General features: G+C 41.6%; 1 protein-coding gene across 3 annotated transcripts in view; it reads left to right on the top strand.

Moving 5' to 3' along the window:
* Positions 1–21,928, top strand: part of CUL1 (cullin 1) — a 43,264-nt gene that overhangs the window by 16,016 nt on the left and 5,320 nt on the right. For all 3 annotated transcript variants that reach the window (XM_083577939.1, XM_083577941.1, XM_083577940.1), the window contains 17 exons: positions 1,826–2,000; positions 3,765–3,932; positions 4,898–4,948; positions 6,379–6,469; positions 8,451–8,614; positions 9,811–9,973; positions 12,547–12,677; positions 13,590–13,697; positions 13,785–13,891; positions 15,180–15,228; positions 15,594–15,725; positions 16,762–16,879; positions 17,314–17,390; positions 18,702–18,833; positions 19,936–20,028; positions 20,643–20,690; positions 20,776–20,858. In XM_083577939.1, coding sequence (XP_083434065.1) covers positions 1,826–2,000; positions 3,765–3,932; positions 4,898–4,948; positions 6,379–6,469; positions 8,451–8,614; positions 9,811–9,973; positions 12,547–12,677; positions 13,590–13,697; positions 13,785–13,891; positions 15,180–15,228; positions 15,594–15,725; positions 16,762–16,879; positions 17,314–17,390; positions 18,702–18,833; positions 19,936–20,028; positions 20,643–20,690; positions 20,776–20,858 — 1,890 coding nt within the window. The remainder of the gene's footprint in view (positions 1–1,825; positions 2,001–3,764; positions 3,933–4,897; positions 4,949–6,378; positions 6,470–8,450; positions 8,615–9,810; positions 9,974–12,546; positions 12,678–13,589; positions 13,698–13,784; positions 13,892–15,179; positions 15,229–15,593; positions 15,726–16,761; positions 16,880–17,313; positions 17,391–18,701; positions 18,834–19,935; positions 20,029–20,642; positions 20,691–20,775; positions 20,859–21,928) is intronic.

Below are 21,928 nucleotides of genomic sequence, written 5' to 3'. Positions count from 1 at the left end.
GAGAAACAGCGGGTTAAAGAACGCACAGGACCTGTGGGAAAAGATCTTGACCTAGGTCTGCCTGAACTTGAGAAGACAAAGGCAAGGTGGGTAACAGCAGGCGTTGAAACTGAGTGGATACCCATAGAGCTCTTCAGGAGTGAAGCAGACACAGAATGCTGTTGGGATGTTGGAAGAGATGAATGGAATCGGAGACACTAAGAAAGAACGAGATTGCGGAGACAGAGCTGAGTGGGGGGGGGGCCTTGTGTACAAGCTGAAGTGAAGAAGAAAAAGCCTCCAAACTCTTTGTGAATGAAAAAAATGGGGTGTGTGTGACTTTTATTATCTAAGATGGAGAAGAATGGCCAACAGGAAATGGGGCTGGAATACATGGAATTGGGTACAATTTAATGATGACTCAAGAAGTAAATAATTACGGACTATTATATTGTTCAGATTTGTTGGAACCCGTGGAAGGAAATTCCTCCTATTGGATCAGAGAAGGATTATCTTTGATATTTAATAATAACAAGAAGAGCCTCTCTGGACTTTTTGGGTGGAAAAAGGAATGAATGATCTTGAGGTGTCTGGGGCTGAAATTAGGAGAACACTGACTAGCAGAGTGAAAAACAGCTGGATATTATCTTGAAACACAGCTAGATGTTATTTTGGAGTGCGCGTTTTGAAAATTTTGAATCATCTTCAAACTCAAAACTGACAGATGGAGAATCGGAAGTCCTTCTGATTTCTTTATAATTATTTTTCTTTTTCATTAACTCTATATGTTCCGTGAAGGATGGATGATGAAAAGCCCTACATGAGAGGCAGGGTATAGAGGATCTCCCACGGTGGGAGGCTGTGGGAAGGGGGGGAAGTGCCCGGGGGGAGCTGGGAGGGCTTTACCTACCTTTGTGTGGATTGAGAGTAAAGATATAACCTTGATAGAGGGTTTCGTATTTTACTTTCTTCACACACACACAAAATGTAACCTGCCTCAGTAGAATCCTGGGAACTGTGGTTTGTTAAGGGTGCTGGGAACTGTAGTTCTGGCAGATGTAAACTGCAGTTTCCAAGATTCTTTGGGGAAAACCATGTGCTTTAAATATGTTGTAAATGTATTGTATGACTAGGACCCTATATCCAAAGAGGACATATAATGTTCTCTTAATTGAGAGTAAAAATGGCCTTGGCTGTTACAGCTAGTTCTTTCCCCCACCTTCAGAAGTGTTGTTTTGCTGTCCCATGTTTTACTTTCCTTGGGTTTTCTGTTAGTTCTGTTGGCTTCTATTTAGGTAAACGTATTCACTGACTCTTCTCAGTACATGTAAATTTATTGTTTCTTCTAAGATAAATTAAAGTTGGTCAACAAAGCTGAGACTGTGTTCAAATCCATAGTATGTAGAGAACTGTCTTTGTGATTCAGAACTGGAAGGTAACTTATCATTGCTGTAGTTAAAAGCAAAAGTAATTATCCTCAACGGATGTTCATTTTATTTCCTTCTCCAAAAAAGAAGGTAAGGCAGGTTTTCCATACATCCTATTTCCATAGCTCTCTTGCTGTTAGAAAACATGCCCCAACCAACCAATCTAAGTCTGCCATACTGAAACCTTCTAAAAGTACGCCGTTGTATGAATCGGGACATCCACCTCTGCCCTGAACCTACTTCAGCTCTTCTGGAATATAGGGATAGTCCTGACTTACCTTTATATATGACTATTTTCAAGATTTAAAAGATGACGTAGGTGAACCATTTTGAATATTTAAAAGTATTAATTTCACACTCGTTTGTTAATTGATTATAGCATGTAGTCTACACTGCATATTCCTTAACTTTTCTACCAGTCATGTTTATAACTACTGTACTAGTGTCCATCAGTCTAATCAAGCACGAGGGGCTGGTGTGCCGACTTCTAAGTCTAAAAAAGGCCAAACACCTGGAGGAGCTCAGTTTGTTGGCTTGGAGCTGTACAAGCGGCTTAAAGAATTTCTGAAGAATTACTTGACAAATCTTCTTAAGGTAAGACAGTAATTGTATCAGCTCAAAAGCTAAGGATTTAAGGTAGTGCACAAGTTGCCTTTAAACTTCTGTGGAGCATTTTGCTGTCACTTTTAAAATACATGTACAGTGGACACTCGGGTTGCGAACGTGATCCGTGCGGGAAGCACGTTCGCAACCTGCAGCGCCGCGTGTGCGCATGTGTGGGTCGCAATTCGGCGCTTCTGCACATGCGCAAAGTGCCGAAACCTGGAAGTAACCAGTTCTGGTACACCAGTTTCTTTGGGTTTCTGCCTAATACTGTGGCCCTTTTGGATGTAATATTGAGCCATACTTCAGCACTTCAAACACTGGCAGCTGGAAGTGTAGACCTTGTACACTTCACTCTTAGATGTGACCATGAGGAAGATAAGCTGCAATAATAATAATAATAATAATAATAATAATAATAATAATAATAATAATAATATGTTATTTGTATCCTGCCCTCCCCAGCCGAGGCTGGGCTCAGAACAGCTAACATCATAAAAACAACACAATATGCATAAAAACAGACATCAATTAATTAAAATACATCTTAAAAGTAATTCAGACAAGTTAAAATCTGGGCAGGTGGCAATTATCAGGTTGGAATTGAGAGTGGTTAATACTTGCTAGGACCAACTGTTTCCACTGATCATAATAGGACCTGTGAACGGGTTGGGGGCCTCCTTTGGGCTTGTTTTATACAAAGGAAAGTAAGTCAAACTGCATCCTAGCTCTGTCTTGCAGGCCCTGCAGAAAGATGTCAAATCCCACAGGGCCCTGGTCTCTTGTGGGAGAGCGTTCCACCAGGCTGGGGCCACAGCTGAAAAGGCCCTGGCTCTAGTCGAGGCCAGTCTAATTTCCCTGGGGCCCGGGATCTTCAAGGTGGTGTTGTTAGCAGACTGTAAGGTCCTCTGTGGGGCATACCAGAAGAAGGCTTTTGCTTCCTTCAGCTTATTCAGAGTTCCCCCAATTTGGATGTAATGAGAAACTCTCAATTGGTTTTAAGAGCAGGTGCCTTGTTCTGCTACTGCTTGGGCCCATAACAATCATGGTTTGGCATAACACCTGCTCTGGGCCTGCCAGTCTCTGGAATCTCAGATTCTGAATTACAGTGCTTGGCGCCTCTCATTAGTTCATAGACTGCTCTGAAACATAGTATTCAGCAATAGGATTAAATAGGTTGATCCCACCAAACATTTTTTCAAATGCTTGTCTGTTCTTCACAGACCTGTTCCCAGCAAGCTTTTGTCATTCCAGTTGGAATAGAATTAAAGAGGCACTTTCCTAAAGATGATTTAAATTGAACTATGGTTGTCCTGCTCAGGTACAGAAGTATTAAGATGTCTGTTGTCTCTCATAAAATTGGTGCTACCTTTCTGCCCAGTGGTTGCATTCCCAGTGTCAATTTGGAGTAAGCCCTCTGGGGTTAAAAGAAATGCTTAACGCAGGGAGTGGGGCTTAAGTACATAAATAATATGGCAACAGTTGCAGAAACATATCTGGCTTTCTGAGATGATGGAGAGCTGTAACCAGTTTTCCAAAATGATGAAAACTGAAGAAATTCTATAAGCCTATGACTTTGCAGGAAGCAAAGATGGACATGGTCTCATGCCTTAGAAAACGTGTCTCCTTGGGATCCAAATCACTGTGAGAAGCAATCAAGGATTGCTAAGGCTCCCGCTGTACTCTGACCTCGGGCATATCACAGACGTCCTGCTTGTGTCTGGCATGACCCCCCCCCCCCAATTTCTCTTTCAGGATGGCGAAGACTTGATGGATGAAAGTGTGTTGAAATTCTACACTCAACAGTGGGAGGATTATAGGTTTTCAAGCAAAGTGCTGAATGGGATTTGTGCCTACCTCAATCGACACTGGGTTCGTCGTGAGTGCGATGAGGGCCGCAAGGGAATATATGAAATCTATTCAGTAAGTATTCCTAGAAGGTGGTAACTTTCAATGGAAAAGTATTTGTGGGATGCCTTGTTTGTTTTTAAATGGGTAGACACAAGAGCTTTGTGTAGCTCTGTTTCTACTGCGGCATCACAAAATGTTCATAGCAAGTTTTTTTTATTATGAATGCTCTACCGCTATGAAACATGAGCCATTAGCCTGTGGCAATCCACAAGTTTTTGGACTCATCCCTGATCATTGGCCATTCTGGCTTGGACTGATAGGGCTGGAGTTCAGCAACTCCTGGAGGGTCACACTTCTGCTATAAAATAGAACATGCACTACTGGCGTGAGAGGGGCAGTTGTGTTCCTTGTCTTCTGGATCTCTCAGTGGCTGCATTTGAACATCATCGGGACCTGCTGTTGAATCTCTGGGTAATTTGCAGAGTTTCTGAATCTTGGCCATTCACTGATATGTGACAGTAAAAGAGTCTTGTACTCTCTCAGAGAATAATAAATGCATTATGGCATACGTTTTGTGCATGAAGTGCCTCCGAAATTAGGCTGGAGAAACAGAAAGCTTACGGGAAAGACCACAATTGTTTTTTTCTGTGAAAGTGTAATTCACTGAAAACAATTTCCTGGACATTTTAGTAAGCATACATAGGATTGTACTACAAACTTATGCTCATTCCCTTTTCCTTCTCCTGCAGTTCACTATTTTGCACCTGATTGTAGGTGATAGAACATCGGGTTCTAATTAAAAACAAAGAAACCCCACATTCCAGCAAGCCTGCAGTCTGTCCAGTCTTGCCCTAAGGCAGAGGTGTTGCTCAGTAAGTCCACTTAGCAGGCAGCCTCCATGCAGTTTTACAGGGCTTGGGAATCCCTTGAAAGACAATGTTCATTAGAAAATGTTTGTTGAAAGAAGAAAGTTCTGAAAAGCACAGTGTGTTTGTGCTGTAGACCACAAACTTCTATTTTCTTCTGTTAAATCCTAGCTTGCCCTTGTCACCTGGAGGGACTGTTTGTTCAGGCCATTAAATAAGCAGGTATGTATTTGCAGTGATTCCTGTATTTTCTTATAAGGTTTGCCTTAATTATTTATAGGACTAATGAATTATTTATAGGACTAATAGTATAAATATATATCCATATTCTTTAAGTAAAAGTTGTAACCTGTCAAATAAGTCAGTATCCTGCCCAGAAAAGACATACTGTATTTTTCGCTCTGTAAGACGCACTTTTCCCCTCCTAAAAAGTAAGGAGAAATACATGTGCGTCTTATGGAGCGAATGCAGCCTGCGAGGCTATCCCAGAAGCCAGAACAGTGAAAGGGAGTGCTGTGCAGCACTCCCTCTCGCTGTTCTAGCTTCTGCCTTAGCGAAGCCTCCGCAGGGCAGAGGGCAGCGCTCCCCTGTGGAGGCTTCGCGGGCTATCCCAGAAGCCAGAACAACAAGAGGGAGCGCTGTGCAGCTCTCATTTAAATCTTTAATTAAAAAAAAATTGGTCTGCTGAAAAGTAGTTTATCATTATGCATATAGTTAATAGCTGCCTTAAACAGTAGTTAATCACATTTGATTGTACATAAGTATTCTGTGTTATTAATAGCATACAGTACAGTGGTACCTCGGGTTACGTACGCTTCAGGTTAAAGACTCCGCTAACCCAGAAATAGTGCTTCAGGTTAAGAACTTTGCTTCAGGATGAGAACAGAAATTGTGCTCCGGCGGCGTGGCAGCAGCAGGAGGCCCCATTAGCTAAAGTGGTGTTTCAGGTTAAGAACAGTTTCATGTTAAGTACGGACCTCTGGAACGAATTAAGTACTTAACTAGAGGTACCACTGTAATGTTATATAAGTTCATAGTTCTAACTATAATGTTTTAAAAACAAAACAAATATGTTTTATACCAGAGGCATCTTGATAGCTCCTGATAACAGCATACTTTGGAAATGCATTTTTAATCATTTTACTTTTCAGTCCTTATATCCCTATAGGAAGCTGTAAGAATGAAAGGGCTGAAATGGGTCAACCTGGGAAGGGGGCATTGCCATGGAACTGGTCTCCCCGAAGCCCCACCACTGTTCTCAGGGGAGTAGAGGTTGGTGTAGAGGTGGGAGACCAGATTGACCCCACTGCTGTGCTTGCACCACACTGGACCTTCCCCATCTCCCAGTAAGCCCCGTAAGCATGGCTGATGGGAGGCCAGTGTTTGGTGATGTCCTTCCCCAGCAGCCACTTGAGTCACGTGCCATCTACCTGGAGGCAGAATGCTTCTGAAGACTGGATAGTTACACATGATTCAAGAGAGCTAAACATGCTCCAGAGGAAAACAATTAAGATGAAAATAATTAATATTCACCTTTGATTTTGAACTATAAGGATTTTTTGGGTGACCCTAAGCTTTCAAATGTATGCATTGGTGCTTTGTGTAATTGGTTTAAATAACTAGTTTGTCTTCACTTTATTTCCTTTTTTAAGGTAACAAATGCTGTGCTGAAGCTGATTGAAAAGGAAAGAAATGGTGAAACAATCAATACAAGACTGATCAGTGGAGTTGTGCAGTCTTATGGTAAAATATTTTTTATTGCTAACTTCTCCATGCCAGACCTGTACAACTCCCAACTATTTGCAACCCTGTGGACGAATTTGAAATCTCCCTTATTTGCAGTCCTTTTCCCACCCCATGCCTGGTGTGTTGTAGAGTTAGCAGAATATCAGCTGCTTCAGCTGCTTCAGCTAATCAGTTAAGTTGCATAGCCTCGTGTTTAAGACTTCGTTGCAACAACAAACTGTATGACACAATCTGGGTCTAATGCCTGCTTCGTCATGAAGTTCAATATACCTGCCTACTCTCTGTGTGTAAATAGTTGGGAGAGTGAAAGCTTTATATGTTGCTTATATTGAATGCCGTTTTTATAATGCCCTTAGAAACAATTACATCCACCCATTGTTAAGATGGCAGAAGGGAAGAACATCTCTTACAAAGACCTGTTTTTTGTTGTCTGATATAGAGAGGTATATATCCTTTAGAACATTCAGATTTCTTGCCAAGACTTTACAGATTCGTGTAATAAAACTTAAAGGGGAGATGGGAAATGATTTTTTGTGTAAAGGTCAGGGAGTAGAAATGTAAATCACTATTGTTAGCTGTATTCTTCTTATTTTTATGTGTGTAATGGCTGCTTGCTAAACACAGTACAGTGGTACCTTGGTTTAAGAACACCTTAGTTTAAGAACAACTTGGATTAAGAACGCTGCAAACCCGGAAGTAGGTGTTTTGGTTTGTGAACTTTGCCTTGGAAGCAGAACATGTTTTGCTTCCTGTTGAGTGTGTTCCATTTGTATATTGAGTTAAATTTGTAAACCAAGGTACCACTGTAAATCACACAATGATCGATCGAAGAGTATAAAACAGCAGGGGAGAGAGGTAGGAATAGAGCAATAGAGAATTGAAGACTGAAGGAAGAAAAAGTCTGCAATCCTAACCCCACCAACTGGGGAGTAAGCACTGAATTCAGTAGTACATCTGAGTAGACGTGGCTAGGATTGTGCTGAAAGAAGGAATTGGAGCAAAAGTTATGCACTTCTGCGCTAAGTCTTGTGGACACCTTCAACTATGATGTGGAAGACAGAGCTGGCTTCAGATGTAGAAGCAAGAGACTTGAGCACTATGAAGGTATGTGGCAGTGAAAAGCCTTTTCAGGAAGCCACTTTTGCCTAATAAACAATGTTGTTTTGGGGGAAAACATGTGATGCAGCTGCCACAAATGAAAACTACTTTGTCTAAATGTTTCCTTTAAGGCTGCTGTCCTAGGGCGCTCCTATTTATGAGTAAATCTTTTTAATCTTGGTTGGGATTTTGCTCCCAAGTCACAGATAGGGAACTTCAGTCTGTGGATCAAATGTAGCACTCCAGCCTTCTGCAGTTTGAAGGAGAAGTATGGGGGGGGGTTTGGTAGGAGCTCACCTTACTCTGAGTTTTCAGACACTCCCTCTGCATTTCTTCTTCAAACCCTTGTGGGGGTTTAAACAGAAGCACAAGGGGGCATTTGAAAGCCTTGTGGTTTGCTTTGAAGTCCCGGTGTTGGGGGCTAGAAAGAGAAGCATCCCCTGACATCACTGTGTCAGGAGCTGGCAAGATGAAGATGTGGCTTCGTGGCCAGAAAAGGTTCACAATCCATGTTCTTGGGCTGCAGTTACTGAAATAATAGTTTTGTCTGCAGTTCTAACAGCTTGAATTTAAAAGAGAAAATATTTACCATTTTGAACTTTTAAAAAACACCTCTGCAAACAAAACAAAATTATTAGAATTTATAGCCATGGCGATATGCTATGCTGTGAGACTGGCTTGAACTGCAGAAGCGTGCAATCTTGTACTTTTATGTGCAGGTTCTTCATCCCACTTTCAGCATTCTTAGATAAAGTTGATGGAATCTTTCTGAATGGATTGATAATTTTGCAGTTCATTAGGCATAGGTACAAACAGAACCTTTCCTATTCAGCAGAATAACTGTATGATTTATTTATTTGCTTTGTCCCTATGTTTCTAGTGGAGCTAGGTCTGAATGAAGATGATACTTTTGCTAAGGGCCCTACACTGACAGTGTATAAGGAGTCCTTTGAGTCTCAGTTTCTTGCTGACACAGAGAGGTTCTACACAAGAGAGAGCACTGAATTTTTGCAACAGAATCCAGTTACAGAATACATGAAAAAAGTAAGTGCACTTGCAGTACTTGCTGCCAAGATCTTGAAACTGCTTATGGAATTAGAAGTAATAGGATTGTTTTTGCATGGTAGAGGTTCGAGGGGTTACTTAGTTCTAGTCAAGCTGAATCCCTCATCTTCTTTTCATAATTCCTGTAGTTTAGGTTTTGTTTGTATAAAATTCCTCCTCTTCATTTGTCAGCTGGTCTAACGTTAATATAGAATGTTTATATTCTAAGTTGGGGGTGCTTTCCAGTCTGGAGCTGGCGCTACAACCAGCTCCGAATCTTGCCTGATCCTGTCCAGCTCAGCCATGGGGGGCTTTCTGCCTGTCTGTTGTCAGGCGGAATGGCAAGCACTCTGCAGGTGGCAAGATGCCAGTGGATGCCAGAAGGCCTGCCTGATCCAACCTATGCCCCCCCCCCAAAAAAGTCGATACAAAGGAGGGTTGGATTGCTCTGTTAGCCATCTTTCTACTAAAACCTTTCTTTAAAAAAGAGCATCCTTCTGCTATTTTTCTGGCACTCTGACAAGAGCAGCTCACAGGCTCCTCTCTTGAGTTCTCACTTCAACCACAGTTTGGAGAAGATAAGAAATAACAGGAACCACCGCTGCTGTTCTTACCTTATCCATATCCCACTGCAAATGCAATAAATCTCTGCCTCTTCGCGCTGCCCATTTTGCACATGTCAGAGGGCTTCAGGAAAAGGAAAGTGGTTTGTGGTAGAGGCTGACTGTCGGCCAAGCCAGTACTTGCATAACCCCTGATGATCCAAATAAGTGTATGGAGGTGACACATAACTCAACGGCACAGTTTGTGCTTTGTAGATTCTTAGGTTATCGGGTTCCCCAGCCATTATTTCATACCCACACCCACCTGTTTTGTATTTATTCCTTTTTATATGCCACCTTGGGGTTCTTTTGGGATGAAGGGCAGCTTAGAAATATAATCAATAACAGCAATAATAATTCCTGAGATTTGTTGAAAACTGATTCCATTTCAACAGTATTGAGCTAGATAGATCAGTGATCTGAGTCTAAGGTAGGTCCATATACGTGCCACTGGGAAAGGGTTTGAAAACTTGTTCTTACTATGCTTCTTCAAATATGAATTCATAACATTTCATCATAGAAATAGCAGCAAAACCACTTGCGACTTCTTGCGACTTGGACGTTAGGACCATTTCAGACTTTGCTTATTTGCAGGCCGAAGCCCGCCTCCTGGAGGAGCAGAGGAGGGTTCAGGTGTATCTCCACGAGAGCACGCAAGATGAGCTGGCTCGGAAATGTGAACAAGTACTGATTGAAAAACACTTGGAGATATTTCATACAGAATTTCAGAACCTGTTGGATGCTGACAAAAATGAAGGTTAGCATTCTCAAGCTTGACTTCTAGACATTTATGAGTAATGTGAAGAATGTGATAGACCTTTGCCCAGGGTGGCTTCCTCTACTTAAAATTTACATAAAATTGGGTGTGGGGGAGAAGAACAAATTTAAAAATACTTGATTTGTAATTTTTCAAAGAATTACAATACATAGGAGTGTATTTTTGCCATATGAAAAATCTACTTTCAATTTCTGTGATTAATAGCTTTTAAAATTAAATGACAAGGATTTTAAGGTGACCATCACTTGCATTAGTAGACAAATTCAGTTTGGCCTAGTTATAAATACTGCTAGATGCTAAGCATAGGAAAATGGGTTAAAATATGCAAATTTTGTTGTTGTTGTTTAGTCATTTAGTCGTGTCCGACTCTTCGTGACATGACTTCCCGGAGCAGGAACCGGCAAGCCACTCCCTGCCAAGAAAACTCCATGGACAAAGACAACAGGCATATAAAAATATGCAAATAGGGGAATTTTTTTGTGTGTGGTATAGGACATTAGTTTCATGGGTCTGATTGAAAACTTCAGTATTCGTTAGACATAATGGACTTTCCAGGCTGTTTAAAAGCCATTGTAATAAAAATGTTTACCTAAAAGTGTTATTTATAGCTTGGCCTGAAAGAATTGTCAAGACACTTTCTATAGGATGGGTTTTAGGTCTCCTGCTATGTCACCAGATGTCAGCGATGGTGGGGTGGAAAAGTTTCTGATGCAGAATTCTTCAGCAGAATTTTTTGCAGTTGTTCAAAACCACATTTTCCCATAAAATTAATCAGTGAGTGGATATAGTTTAGGGTAACAAATTTAAAACAGATGCCATGTTCATTTTACATTAATTTATTTATATTTCAGGTTTTTCCCATAGCCAAAATTAGTTGAACTGAAATATGTGTTTAGGATAAAATTCAGTAAATTCGAGTCTTGGTTGACCACAAACTTGACATGAGCCAACCGTGTGACGCGGCAGCTAAAAAAGCCAATGCAATTCTGGGCTGCATCAATAGGAGTATAGCATCTAGATCAAGGGAAGTAATAGTGCCACTGTATTCTGCTCTGGTCAGACCTCACCTGGAGTACTGTGTCCAGTTCTGGGCACCACAGTTCAAGAAGGACTCTGACAAACTGGAACGTGTCCAGAGGAGGGCAACCAAAATGGTCAAAGGCCTGGAAACAATGCCTTATGAGGAATGGGAGCTGGGCATGTTTAGCCTGGAGAAGAGGAGGTTAAGGGGTGATATGATAGCCATGTTCAAATATATAAAAGGATGTCACATAGAGGAGGGAGAAAGGTTGTTTTCTGCTGCTCCAGAGAAGTGGACACGGAGCAATGGATCCAAACTACAAGAAAGAAGATTCCACCTAAACATTAGGAAGAACTTCCTGACATTAAGAGCTGTTCGACAGTGGAATTTGCTGCCAAGGAGTGTGGTGGAGTCTCCTTCTTTGGAGGTCTTTAAGCAGAGGCTTGACAACCATATGTCAGGAGTGCTCTGATGGTGTTTCCTGCTTGGCAGGGGGTTGGACTCGATGGCCCTTGTGGTCTCTTCCAACTCTATGATTCACTTAGTGTAGTGTAGATTTTCATGCAAAGAATAAATAAACTTATTTTTATTTGACTATTTCTGAACATTTTTAGACATGACAGAATAATTTAAATTTTCAAGATGAAAATTAAGGCACTGTAAACCATTAACATGTTTTTCATACTAAAAACTAACACAAAAAAAGTTTGTTTCTGAGGGATAGTCACCTGAAAATTTTGTTATGTTTGATTTTAGATTTGAATGGTATTGTATATTTTGTAGTCGCCTAGTTTGACTTGTGTTATATCCATTCATTATACTGCAAATAAATTTTATGAAACCAATGCATATTACCTCTAAAAGCTTTCCCCACAACTTCACTGGTTTTGAGCAATTTAAAACTGAGTCCATTGTGTTTGTGCGGAGCAGTACTGAGCCTTATTCAGTAACCAAGTATTGTCCTATTTTTGTAGAACATCAAGCAAGTGTAAACATGTAATAGTTACCCATAAAAGGATGAATAAATTTAATGTGGGCTTATAAAATTTAGTCATTTGCCTTGCAACAGTGGTGGTTTGATTTTTAAAAACTACAAAGTTTATATCCCTCAAAATCAACTTTTTCCTAAAAATGTTTTTTGATTGCTAGCTCTAGATCTACTGAAGGATTTTTGGTTGGCAGACATTTCTTTCACTTACCTGCCCAGTTATAGGTGCCTTAAATTTATCAGGATTCCGCTATTGAGAGGGGAACCCTTAACCTCAGTGAAGCTGTTCTGTGGAGCACCACTCGTGTCATTCATCATCAAGTTAAAACTCAATGGCATATTTTGTCCTGCTTATTCATGATTTTGGATAACCTTGACAATAGTTAAATTTAAGCGTTAAGGTTTTAAAGTTTTCCTGCTCTGGAATTATGATGGTTTAGATGGTTCTGATATGTTTGCAAATGTATTTCTTGTTTCCTGAGCAGTTCTCAGATGCAGAACTGACGTTCGTACAACTGAAAGGATCTGTTTCCTCTTTTCCAGACTTGGGGCGCATGTACAGCCTTGTGTCTCGAATCCAAGATGGCCTTGGGGAGCTCAAAAGACTTTTGGAAACACACATCCACAGCCAGGGTCTCTCTGCCATTGAAAAGTGTGGAGAAGCTGCTCTTAATGCAAGTATTTCTTCCAAAGGAACTTTGATATCTTGAATCTGGGCACATTGCCCCAGATTCACCATAGGTTTGATAAGGAGTTGAAAGAGCAAGAGATAGACCAACTGCAGTGTAAGAATTAATAGACTTTTCCTGCAGGTCAGGAATATCTACAGGGACTTCAAACATTGCTGATTCAGGACTGGGTCTGTAATAGTATACAGTATATGACAGTATACGCAAGCAGGGAGTTACGGCTGGGGGTGGTGGGTGCCCGTGACCTCTCAAGCTGTAGCCTCGTGCTGTGATACAAACTGAGCTAAAGAGAAATGATGGCTTCAAAATATGGCTTTAAAAAGCTTGAATGCATCTCTGCCGGATAATAGACTGGTGCTCTCACCTCATCTAACCTTGGGTATTTTTTCTTGATAAGAAAGGGGGTCATTGTATGTGAGATCCTGAGCTGCTTGGCCAGTGAACTTGCCCTAAGTAGACAAGTGACTTGTTGAAGATATCCTGGTCTCTCGTTGGCTATAAGCATCTTATTTTCAATTACTGCTTTAGTTGCGGACGTGGAGCTTCCTGAATTCTGCCTCAACTCTCTTGTGAGGTTTTTGGCAGTCAGGAGGACTACTCATTATTTGATTCACATTTTACAATCGTATTTGATATTATAGGGTCCAGGGGTGTTAAGCTTTCTCCAAGGTGAGCTTGCATTGTGGTGAAGTAATTAAAGGATTTTCTGTCGGAAGAAATGATGAGGTGTTCAGTCTAGTATGTTTTTCTGAAACTTAACACTCAGCCAAGTTCTGCTTTTGAAATGTCTTTATTGTTTATCGGTTGTTTAAGTGCTGAAAATGTTGCCTTAAAATCTGTAGCTGTGAGAGAATTCTGAAATAGGGCAATTTTGTCATCTCCCTCTCTAATTTCTAGGATCCCAAAATGTATGTACAGACCGTGTTGGATGTCCATAAGAAATACAATGCACTGGTCATGTCTGCTTTCAACAATGATGCTGGCTTTGTGGCTGCTCTAGACAAGGTAAATGGACTTAAACTTTGTAGTTGTCCTTGATAATTACTCATTTTGAGGATGTCTGCAAGTTTAACTTCTTTGTGTGTATCACAGGCTTGTGGTCGATTTATAAATAACAACGCAGTAACAAAAATGGCCCAGTCATCCAGTAAATCCCCAGAGCTGTTAGCACGGTATTGTGACTCTCTGCTCAAGAAAAGGTATGTGTTCCATGGGGAACTCTGTGACTTCTGCAAGTTAGTAGTAGACTAGAGTTGTTCACACACCATTCATGAAATGAAATTCCATTCTAACTGTTGATCAAGGAGTCTTGTGCACACTTCTAATCTTTACCTGTAGCTGGGAAAACTTATTTGTAGGTTTCAGTCTGGTTATTCCTACATGTTAACCTCCTTTAATCCCTTACACACAGAAAAATTCTGTCAGAAATGCTCAGCTACATTACCTTTCTGGGGCCCCTCTTTGACTCAGGATTTTCCACAGGGAGAGACTGAAACTGTGTACTCTTTAATGAGGATGCAGTCTTCCAGGATTAAGAAAAATCTTGCGCTAAAATATCTGCAGAATTTCCTGGTTCATTCATTCATGACTCACAGCAGTAAAAGAGGGTAGGTAAGGGAGCAGCAGTTCAGTGAGAGATCAGTGTCCAGTCTGTCTGGGGGAGACTAACATTCCTGTTGGTACAATGCTTGGGAACGGTTAGATCAGGGGTCAGAAAACTTTTTCAGCAGGGGGCCAGTCCACTGTCCCTCAGACCTTGTGGGGGGCCGGACTATATTTAGGGGGGGGATGAATGAATTCCTATGCCCCACAAATAACCCAGAGATACATTTTAAATAAAAGCACACATTCTACTCATGTAAAAACATGCTGATTCCCAGCCCGTCCGTGGGCCAGATTTAGAAGGTGATTGGGCCGGATCTGGGCCCCGGGCCTTAGTTTACCCATGGGTTAAGGTAAAGGTAAAGGGACCCCTGACCATTAGGTCCAGTCGTGGCCGTCTCTGGGGTTGCAGCGCTCATCTTGCTTTATTGGCTGAGGGAGCCGGCGTACAGCTCAGCATGGTCATGTGGCCAGCATGACTAAGCCGCTTCTGGCGAACCAGAGCAGCACACAGAAACGCCGTTTACCTTCCTGCCGGAGCAGTACCTATTTATCTACTTGCACTTTGGCGTGCTTTCGAACTGCTAGGTTGGCAGGAGCAGGGACCGAGCAACAGGAGCTCACCTGTCGCGGGGATTCGAACCACCGACCTTCTTATTGGCAAGTCCTAGGCTCTGTGGTTTAACCCACAGCGCCACCTGCATCCCTACCCATGGGTTAGATGCTGCTTAATTGTTGTAAACTGCTGCCTTTTGGAGAGCTTTACTGCTGCAACTAAGCTGTGCGTATCCTGAGCTTGTTTTACTGGAAAGTAAAGGAGATTTTATGAATTGCAAATGGTAAGCATGTTGAACTGTAACAAAAATGTTGCCCTTTTTACCACAGCTCAAAGAATCCAGAGGAGGCCGAGCTTGAAGACACACTCAATCAAGTGGTAAGGTTCTTACTCTGAGCTGTATTCGGCATTCCAGTAATTCTTTTTGCAGACCGCTTTAGAATGAAAATTGAATGAAGATTGAGAGAATTGTGGAAGAAAACTTATCAACATCTGTGCATATGTTTTAAACTATTTGTTACAACCCTTAAAAATAATTAAAGTGAATATTGGTTTGTGTATGCTTACATTTATGTAAATTTATATTGTGCTACATGTTCTGAAAGATTTGAAATGTTTGAAATCTTAAATGTTTTTAAAAGTGTTATAATATTTTAGTGAGCTGAAAGTTCAGATTTGGTCTTTGAATACTTTTGAATTGTTTGCATTTAGAAAATAATACTAAGAATACATGCTTTTTCCAGATGGTTGTCTTTAAGTATATTGAAGACAAAGACGTATTTCAAAAATTCTATGCCAAAATGTTGGCAAAACGGCTTGTGCACCAGAACAGTGCTAGTGATGATGCTGAGGCAAGCATGATCTCCAAATTGAAGGTGAGTTGTGTTTGGGCCTCTCCCTCACCACCTTCCTTTCCAGGATTACACTGCAAAGCAGCCTCTCCAGAAGGTGCTAGAATACAGTTTCCATCACCCTGACTGTCAGCTATGCTGGTGGAAGACAAATAAGGCTCCCCACCCCCACAGTAAAAGAATCCCGAGAAAAATACATAAGCATGCTGGTTGGATTTTCTCTTTTTTATGTACTGGGATTCTTACATACTTCCTTTACTAGAGTTAGATGGCTGTAGAATAGTAATCAGCCTCCAAACGGCTCACCAAACTTTCTTAGTGAATGTTGCTGAAGCATCTATAGGCCAAAAGAGCCTCTACAAATCCTGTCACACAGCGACTCCTGGTGATTCGTTTGTGTGGCTGTGGCACACAAGCTGGCTGTCAGTGGCTGGGAAGAGCCTGCTCAGTGGCTGCCAGCCCGGGGTCTTAGTTTGGGGGTTATTCAGATATGTCAGTGCTGACTGGTGTCTGCAGTCTCAAGTCAGAGATATTTTCCAGCCCTGCCATTTGGGTTGTTTTTTTTTAAGACCTTCTACATGTGAAGCCCGTTCTCTGCCACTGAGCTACGACATCCCAAGTAAGCTCACAAAAGTGACAGTCTGGGCTTTTCTCAATTGTCTACATGCCTGTGAAAAGCAATAGCGAGTGAGGTGAAGCAACAATCCAGCTTTCCCATTAGGTTTGCCTTTGAGGAACCCATTCTAGCCCAGTGACTGGTAGGGTCAAATTAACAAGAGGGGGGATCATAACACTTGTGTGTCTGTCTTCTGCAACTTGAGGTAGACCTCAACCATGACAAGTTACAAATTTATTGCTGTGTGGTTGCTCTTTCTGTTGGCTTTGCTGTGTTCTAGTTCTGCTCAGCTAGGGCTGCCTTATGTCTGGAATTTCCGCCTTTTTAAATAGGTGTGTTTTGTTGTTGGTAGTTTCTACTATTGGATAATTTTGGAAACGGTCCTGCTGTAAGATGTGTGGGTCTTTTCTCCTCTCTCATAAACTGTTCTGTGGTTAATTACAGCAAGCTTGTGGCTTTGAGTACACCTCAAAGCTTCAGAGGATGTTCCAAGATATTGGTGTAAGCAAAGACTTGAATGAACAGTTTAAAAAGCACCTGTCCAATTCGGAGCCATTGGATTGTAAGTTAATCTAACTATTTGTTTTAAAACCTGAATGGTTGAGTAGCCAATTTCTTTTTTTTTTTTATTTGATGAAAGTGAACAATTGATGAAGAAATGACAATTCTTGCTCTCAAGAATAAGCAAGTGTTGGTAAAATGTGTTTGAGTCGAGCAAAGTGTCTCGTGCCAGTGGTGTTGGTCGTCTTGTAGGTTTGGTTAACTCAAAAGTGCATTGGACATACTATTTGTGCAACTGGCTCATATTTGGTCTAATTTGGCAAGAGCCACTGTAATTCAGAATGTGATCTATTAGACCCTAAGTTTTAAATATAAGCCTATTTAATCTTCCCCAATACATTTTATTTGAAAGAACAGAAAGCTCTGTTTTTATATATTCAGTATATAAATACTGAAAGAAAGAGTGTATATGTGTTTTCCTTTTTTCTCTTCCAGTGGACTTTAGCATACAGGTTCTGAGCTCCGGATCGTGGCCCTTCCAAATGTCTTGTGCATTTGCCCTCCCCTCAGAGGTGGGTGCATTAGTGTTTTAAGCTTGCATTTCCATTTACATGAGAGTTGTAATCTGTGGGACGAATGGATGAATGAATGAATGAAGCCAAGGCGCTTTGTGCAATTTATAAAGGTGGCTTCCCCGCCTCCCACATCTATGAGGTGCACAGTTCAGTGAGCGCTTACTATAATGTGTTCAGTCTGGATGAGAGCCATCTGTAAATTGCTCCTTAAACACTTGAAATGGTGGGGTCTTAGTGGGTGGCTGTCACAGATGTAAAGCAGACCAAGAATCATAGAGTGGTAGAGTCAGAAGGGACTTCCAGAGTCATCTAGTCCAACTCCCTGCAGTGCAGGAATCACAACACCCCAGAGAGGTCTGGTGAAACACATTTAACCGTGATGGCATATGGTCAGATTTTACAATGAATTACTGTTCCAACCTCTCCACTTCATTTCGAGAACAGTCCAGTTTCAGCATGCTTTCTGTACTAGGCAGCACTTGAATCTCTGCAGTCAAAAGAAAGGGAACTCTTGCCTTCTGTCTGTATTCTTGCTTTTGGACTGCCTTCCTCAATAAGAGCCAGGCAGTTCTTGCAGAATTGCTGGTGGATATTCATTCCACCACAGTATTCACAGTAGGGGGGAGTGGAAGAGGATGTTGGGAGGAGTCAAAGTGAGCAACTGGCTGGAGAGTGTAGCTGTAAGGGAGGTGGATGAAACTATATTTTAAATAGGATGCTATTCTGAAACCTAAGATACCCTTTTTATTACGGTCAGTGACATAAGCTGGGCAGTTATGTTAGATCAGGAATCTGGAACTATAGTAACCCTGTGTAAAGAAGGCATATTCTGAATGTAATTAGGTCCCTTAATTAAACTAGTGTATTTATTTGGAACTGTCTGTCTTCTGGTCTGGGTGGATTCTAAGGGGACTCTCTTTCCAACTGTCTGGGTTAGCTGTAATGGAGTAAAAATATAAAGGGAGAATTCTCTTGCTCTCTTAAGTCAGTGGCTAATGGCAGCAGGTATTTTGAGGGAAGTCTGAACTCAGCGGGGCAGTTGAGGTGCTGACCTTACTGACCTCCGGGCGATAAGCCCTTGTTGGGAACCCAGGGAACATCAGGGAACCGGGCTTTTTCTGTTATAGTGCAGGAGCTTCCTGCAAATTGTTTCAATTCTATTACATGCATATTGCAAATGCCCTTTAGTTTTTCAATGAAGACACGCTTATAAAAGGTCTAATCTGATTTTAAAACTAGGTTGGTAAAATAAGGCTGAAAACGTGACATTTACATGGCTGTGTTTTTGCTTTGCTTTGCAATATGTAGCTGGAGCGCAGTTACCAGAGATTTACTGCTTTTTATGCTAGTCGCCATAGTGGAAGAAAACTGACCTGGTTGTATCAGCTCTCCAAAGGGGAACTGGTTACCAATTGCTTCAAAAACAGATACACTTTACAGGTAAGGTGCACCCTTGTGCTGTTGATACGAAGGTTCTACAAGTATCAGTAACTGAGTATAGAGTTCGTAGGATCATAGGATTGTAGAGTTGGAAGGGACCCGAGGGTCATCTAGTCCAACCCCCTGCAATGCAGGAATCTCAGCCAAAGCATCCAGGACAGATGGCCACGCAAACTCTGCTTAAAAACCTCCAAGGGAGGAGAGTCCACTAGCTCTTGTGAGAGTCAATTCCACAAATTTAGAAATCGGTACTTGACTGCTGCTCTTAGAGTTACGTTTGCATATGGAGAGCAGCTTGCAGAAGCTGCTTTATCTCCCAGAATAAGGAAGTATACAGGCTGGAGTGAGGTTTGGTTTGGTGCAAAGGAGTGAGACACAGGAGCTGCAGCTCTCCCCAGATTCATTTTTATGCTGCCCGTTAATGGTTTAAATAGCCACTTTCTACTTTCTTCTCCCTCCCCTGCATCGTTCTCACTCCTATAAGGCTCTTGGCCGGCTCTCGATAGCAAAGTCCTGAGCATACACACGCACCCGTGCACCGATTTTAGAGGAGTTCTTGGCGAAGGGTGCTCTGTAAAGCCAAAATAGCTAACACTGCCAGTTGGCTCATTTGAATCCATTTGTTTGATAAAAGCAGGCATGTCCAAAGTATGTTTCGGGGGCCTAATCTAGCCCCTGTGGCAGTTTATTTCCTGTGGCAAAACCCTAAAAAAAGCTCAACAACTTTGGCATGTTCACTTCATCAAATCTGTCCCTCTGAAAAAAGTTTGGATGCCCTTAGAAAGGGACTGAAATGCAGACGAGCTCTTCTGTTCATTTGTCTGCTTTGTGTCCTGAGGCTCTTGGTGGGGAGAAAGCCTTTTGGAACATTTCATGAATAGGCTTTTATTCATAATCCAGATTTTTAAAAATGATCAGTACCTAGGAGGAAGGGGTTTTTAAAAATAAGAATTTGTACAAAAAGCAGAACAGCTGAGTCTAGGAGAACAGGTTTGTTCTAGAGTTTGCTTTGCTTTTTGTATGAAGCAGTAAAATCATTTCTGAGTTGCTTAAATTTGAATTTTATTTCAAAAAGAACATTTGTCCCATTTTTCCCTTGAAGGCATCTACATTCCAAATGGCAATCTTGCTGCAATATAACACAGAAGATGCCTACACTGTTCAACAACTGACAGACAGCACTCAGATAAAAATGGTAAGTGTTGGTTACGTTCACAGTAGGTTTCCCAAGCATTTGTTTTTGCTGTAGGCCTCTGGAAACCCAACAATATCCTCGCTTTTATTGCACTCTTGGGGGCTTTTTTTTATTCCAAAATTTAGATCTTGACAATTTCGTCTTTCATTTTAAAAAGAAAGCAGGCTTCCTAGCTCTGATGACTAATGGCAGGCTAGAAAGACATTAATATGGTGAAACCTTCAAAGCCATAAAAGGGTTCTTGTTGGATTTGGTTGAGGGAGGTAGAGCTGGAGCGCCCTGGATAATAAACTCTTTGACCTTTCCCATATCTAGTAGAAGTGAAGTAAAATACTTAATCTGCCCCATTCCACTTTTGTGGAATTTTATATTGTTCATTTCATATCTGGCCCTTCTTCACAGTGCAGAGCCCAGGATGGCATTTTGCTTTTCTTAATTTTGTCTTTCTTTAGGGTATAATATTTGAGAGAGGGGAAACCTAACACACTAGTGCACCTATGCGCTTGCAGAGAAGCACTCTGCTTTCTTCCCCATCAGCTGCAAAATAAGTATGTGTGCTCCTAACTGTAAATGGAATGAAGGACTAATATTTCCCCCTTCCCTTTGTCTTTTAGGATATTTTGGGACAAGTTCTACAGATTTTGCTAAAGTCAAAGTTGCTGGTAAGTCTTCTTGATTTGCTGGGGTAGGATGTGAGAGAAATGATTTGTCGACAACTTTTTCCTGCATTGTTTCTTTTGTTTGTAGGTGTTGGAAGATGAAAATGCAAATGTCGACGAGGTGGAGTTGAAGCCAGATACCTTAATAAAACTTTATCTTGGTTACAAAAAGTAAGGCAGATCAACTAATATAAACCATTTATGCATAACCATAGAATATTTCTTTCTTAGAACTGTGTAATTTGTTGCAGTATATTTTTAGAATTGAAATGCTGTTTCACAATGACTGAATTTTGAAAGACCTTGTGAGCTCCCGTTGTTCTGTCCCAGCTCCTGCCAACCTAGCAGTTCGAAAGCACGACAAAGTGCAAGTAGATAAATAAGTACCACTCTGGCGGGAAGGTAAACGGCGTTTCTGTGCATTGCTCTGGTTCACCAGAAGTGGCTTAGTCATGTTGGCCACATGACCCGGAAAAACTGTCTGCGGACAAATGTTTACTCCCTTGGCCAGTAAAGCGAGATCAGCGTCACAACCCCAGAGTCCACGATTGGGCTTAACTGTCAGGGGTCCTTTACCTTTACAAATTTAATAAACAATAATAATAAAATTAATGATTGGGGTAAAAAGCCTTTTGAATCTGCCATAAAGTGGATTAGTGCTTCTGGCAAATGCTACTTGTTGGAAGAATAGTGATTGCTGCTGCTATTATTATTATTATTATTATTATTATTATTATTATTATTATTAGGTAAAGGTAAAGGTAAAGGTACCCCTGCCCGTATGGGCCAGTCGTGTCCAACTCTGGGGTTGCGCGCCCATCTCGCTTAAGAGGCCGGGGGCCAGCGCTGTCCGCAGACACTTCCGGGTCACATGGCCAGCGTGACAAGCTGCATCTGGCGAGCCAGTGCAGCACACGGAAACGCCATTTACCTTCCCGCTAGTAAGCGGTCCCTATTTATCTACTTGCACCCGGGGGTGCTTTCGAACTGCTAGGTTGGCAGGCGCTGGGACCGAGCAACGGGAGCGCACCCCGCCGCGGGGATTCGAACCGCTGACCTGACGACCGGCAAGTCCTAGGCGCTGAGGTTTTACCCACAGCGCCACCCGTGTCCCTGATTATTATTATTATTATTAGACATTAATAATTTGATTTGTTACCTGCCCTACACCCTAAGGTGCCCTGGGTACATGTGCCAGGCCACAACAATTCAAAGCACAGCATGAAAAACAGTTTAAAAAA

Source organism: Podarcis filfolensis (genome assembly GCF_964270895.1).
Source record: "Podarcis filfolensis genome assembly, chromosome: 12".
Classification (NCBI taxonomy): domain Eukaryota; kingdom Metazoa; phylum Chordata; class Lepidosauria; order Squamata; family Lacertidae; genus Podarcis; species Podarcis filfolensis.
The sequence above is the reverse complement of the archived record's forward strand: the minus strand, read 5'-3'. Positions and strand labels throughout refer to the sequence as shown.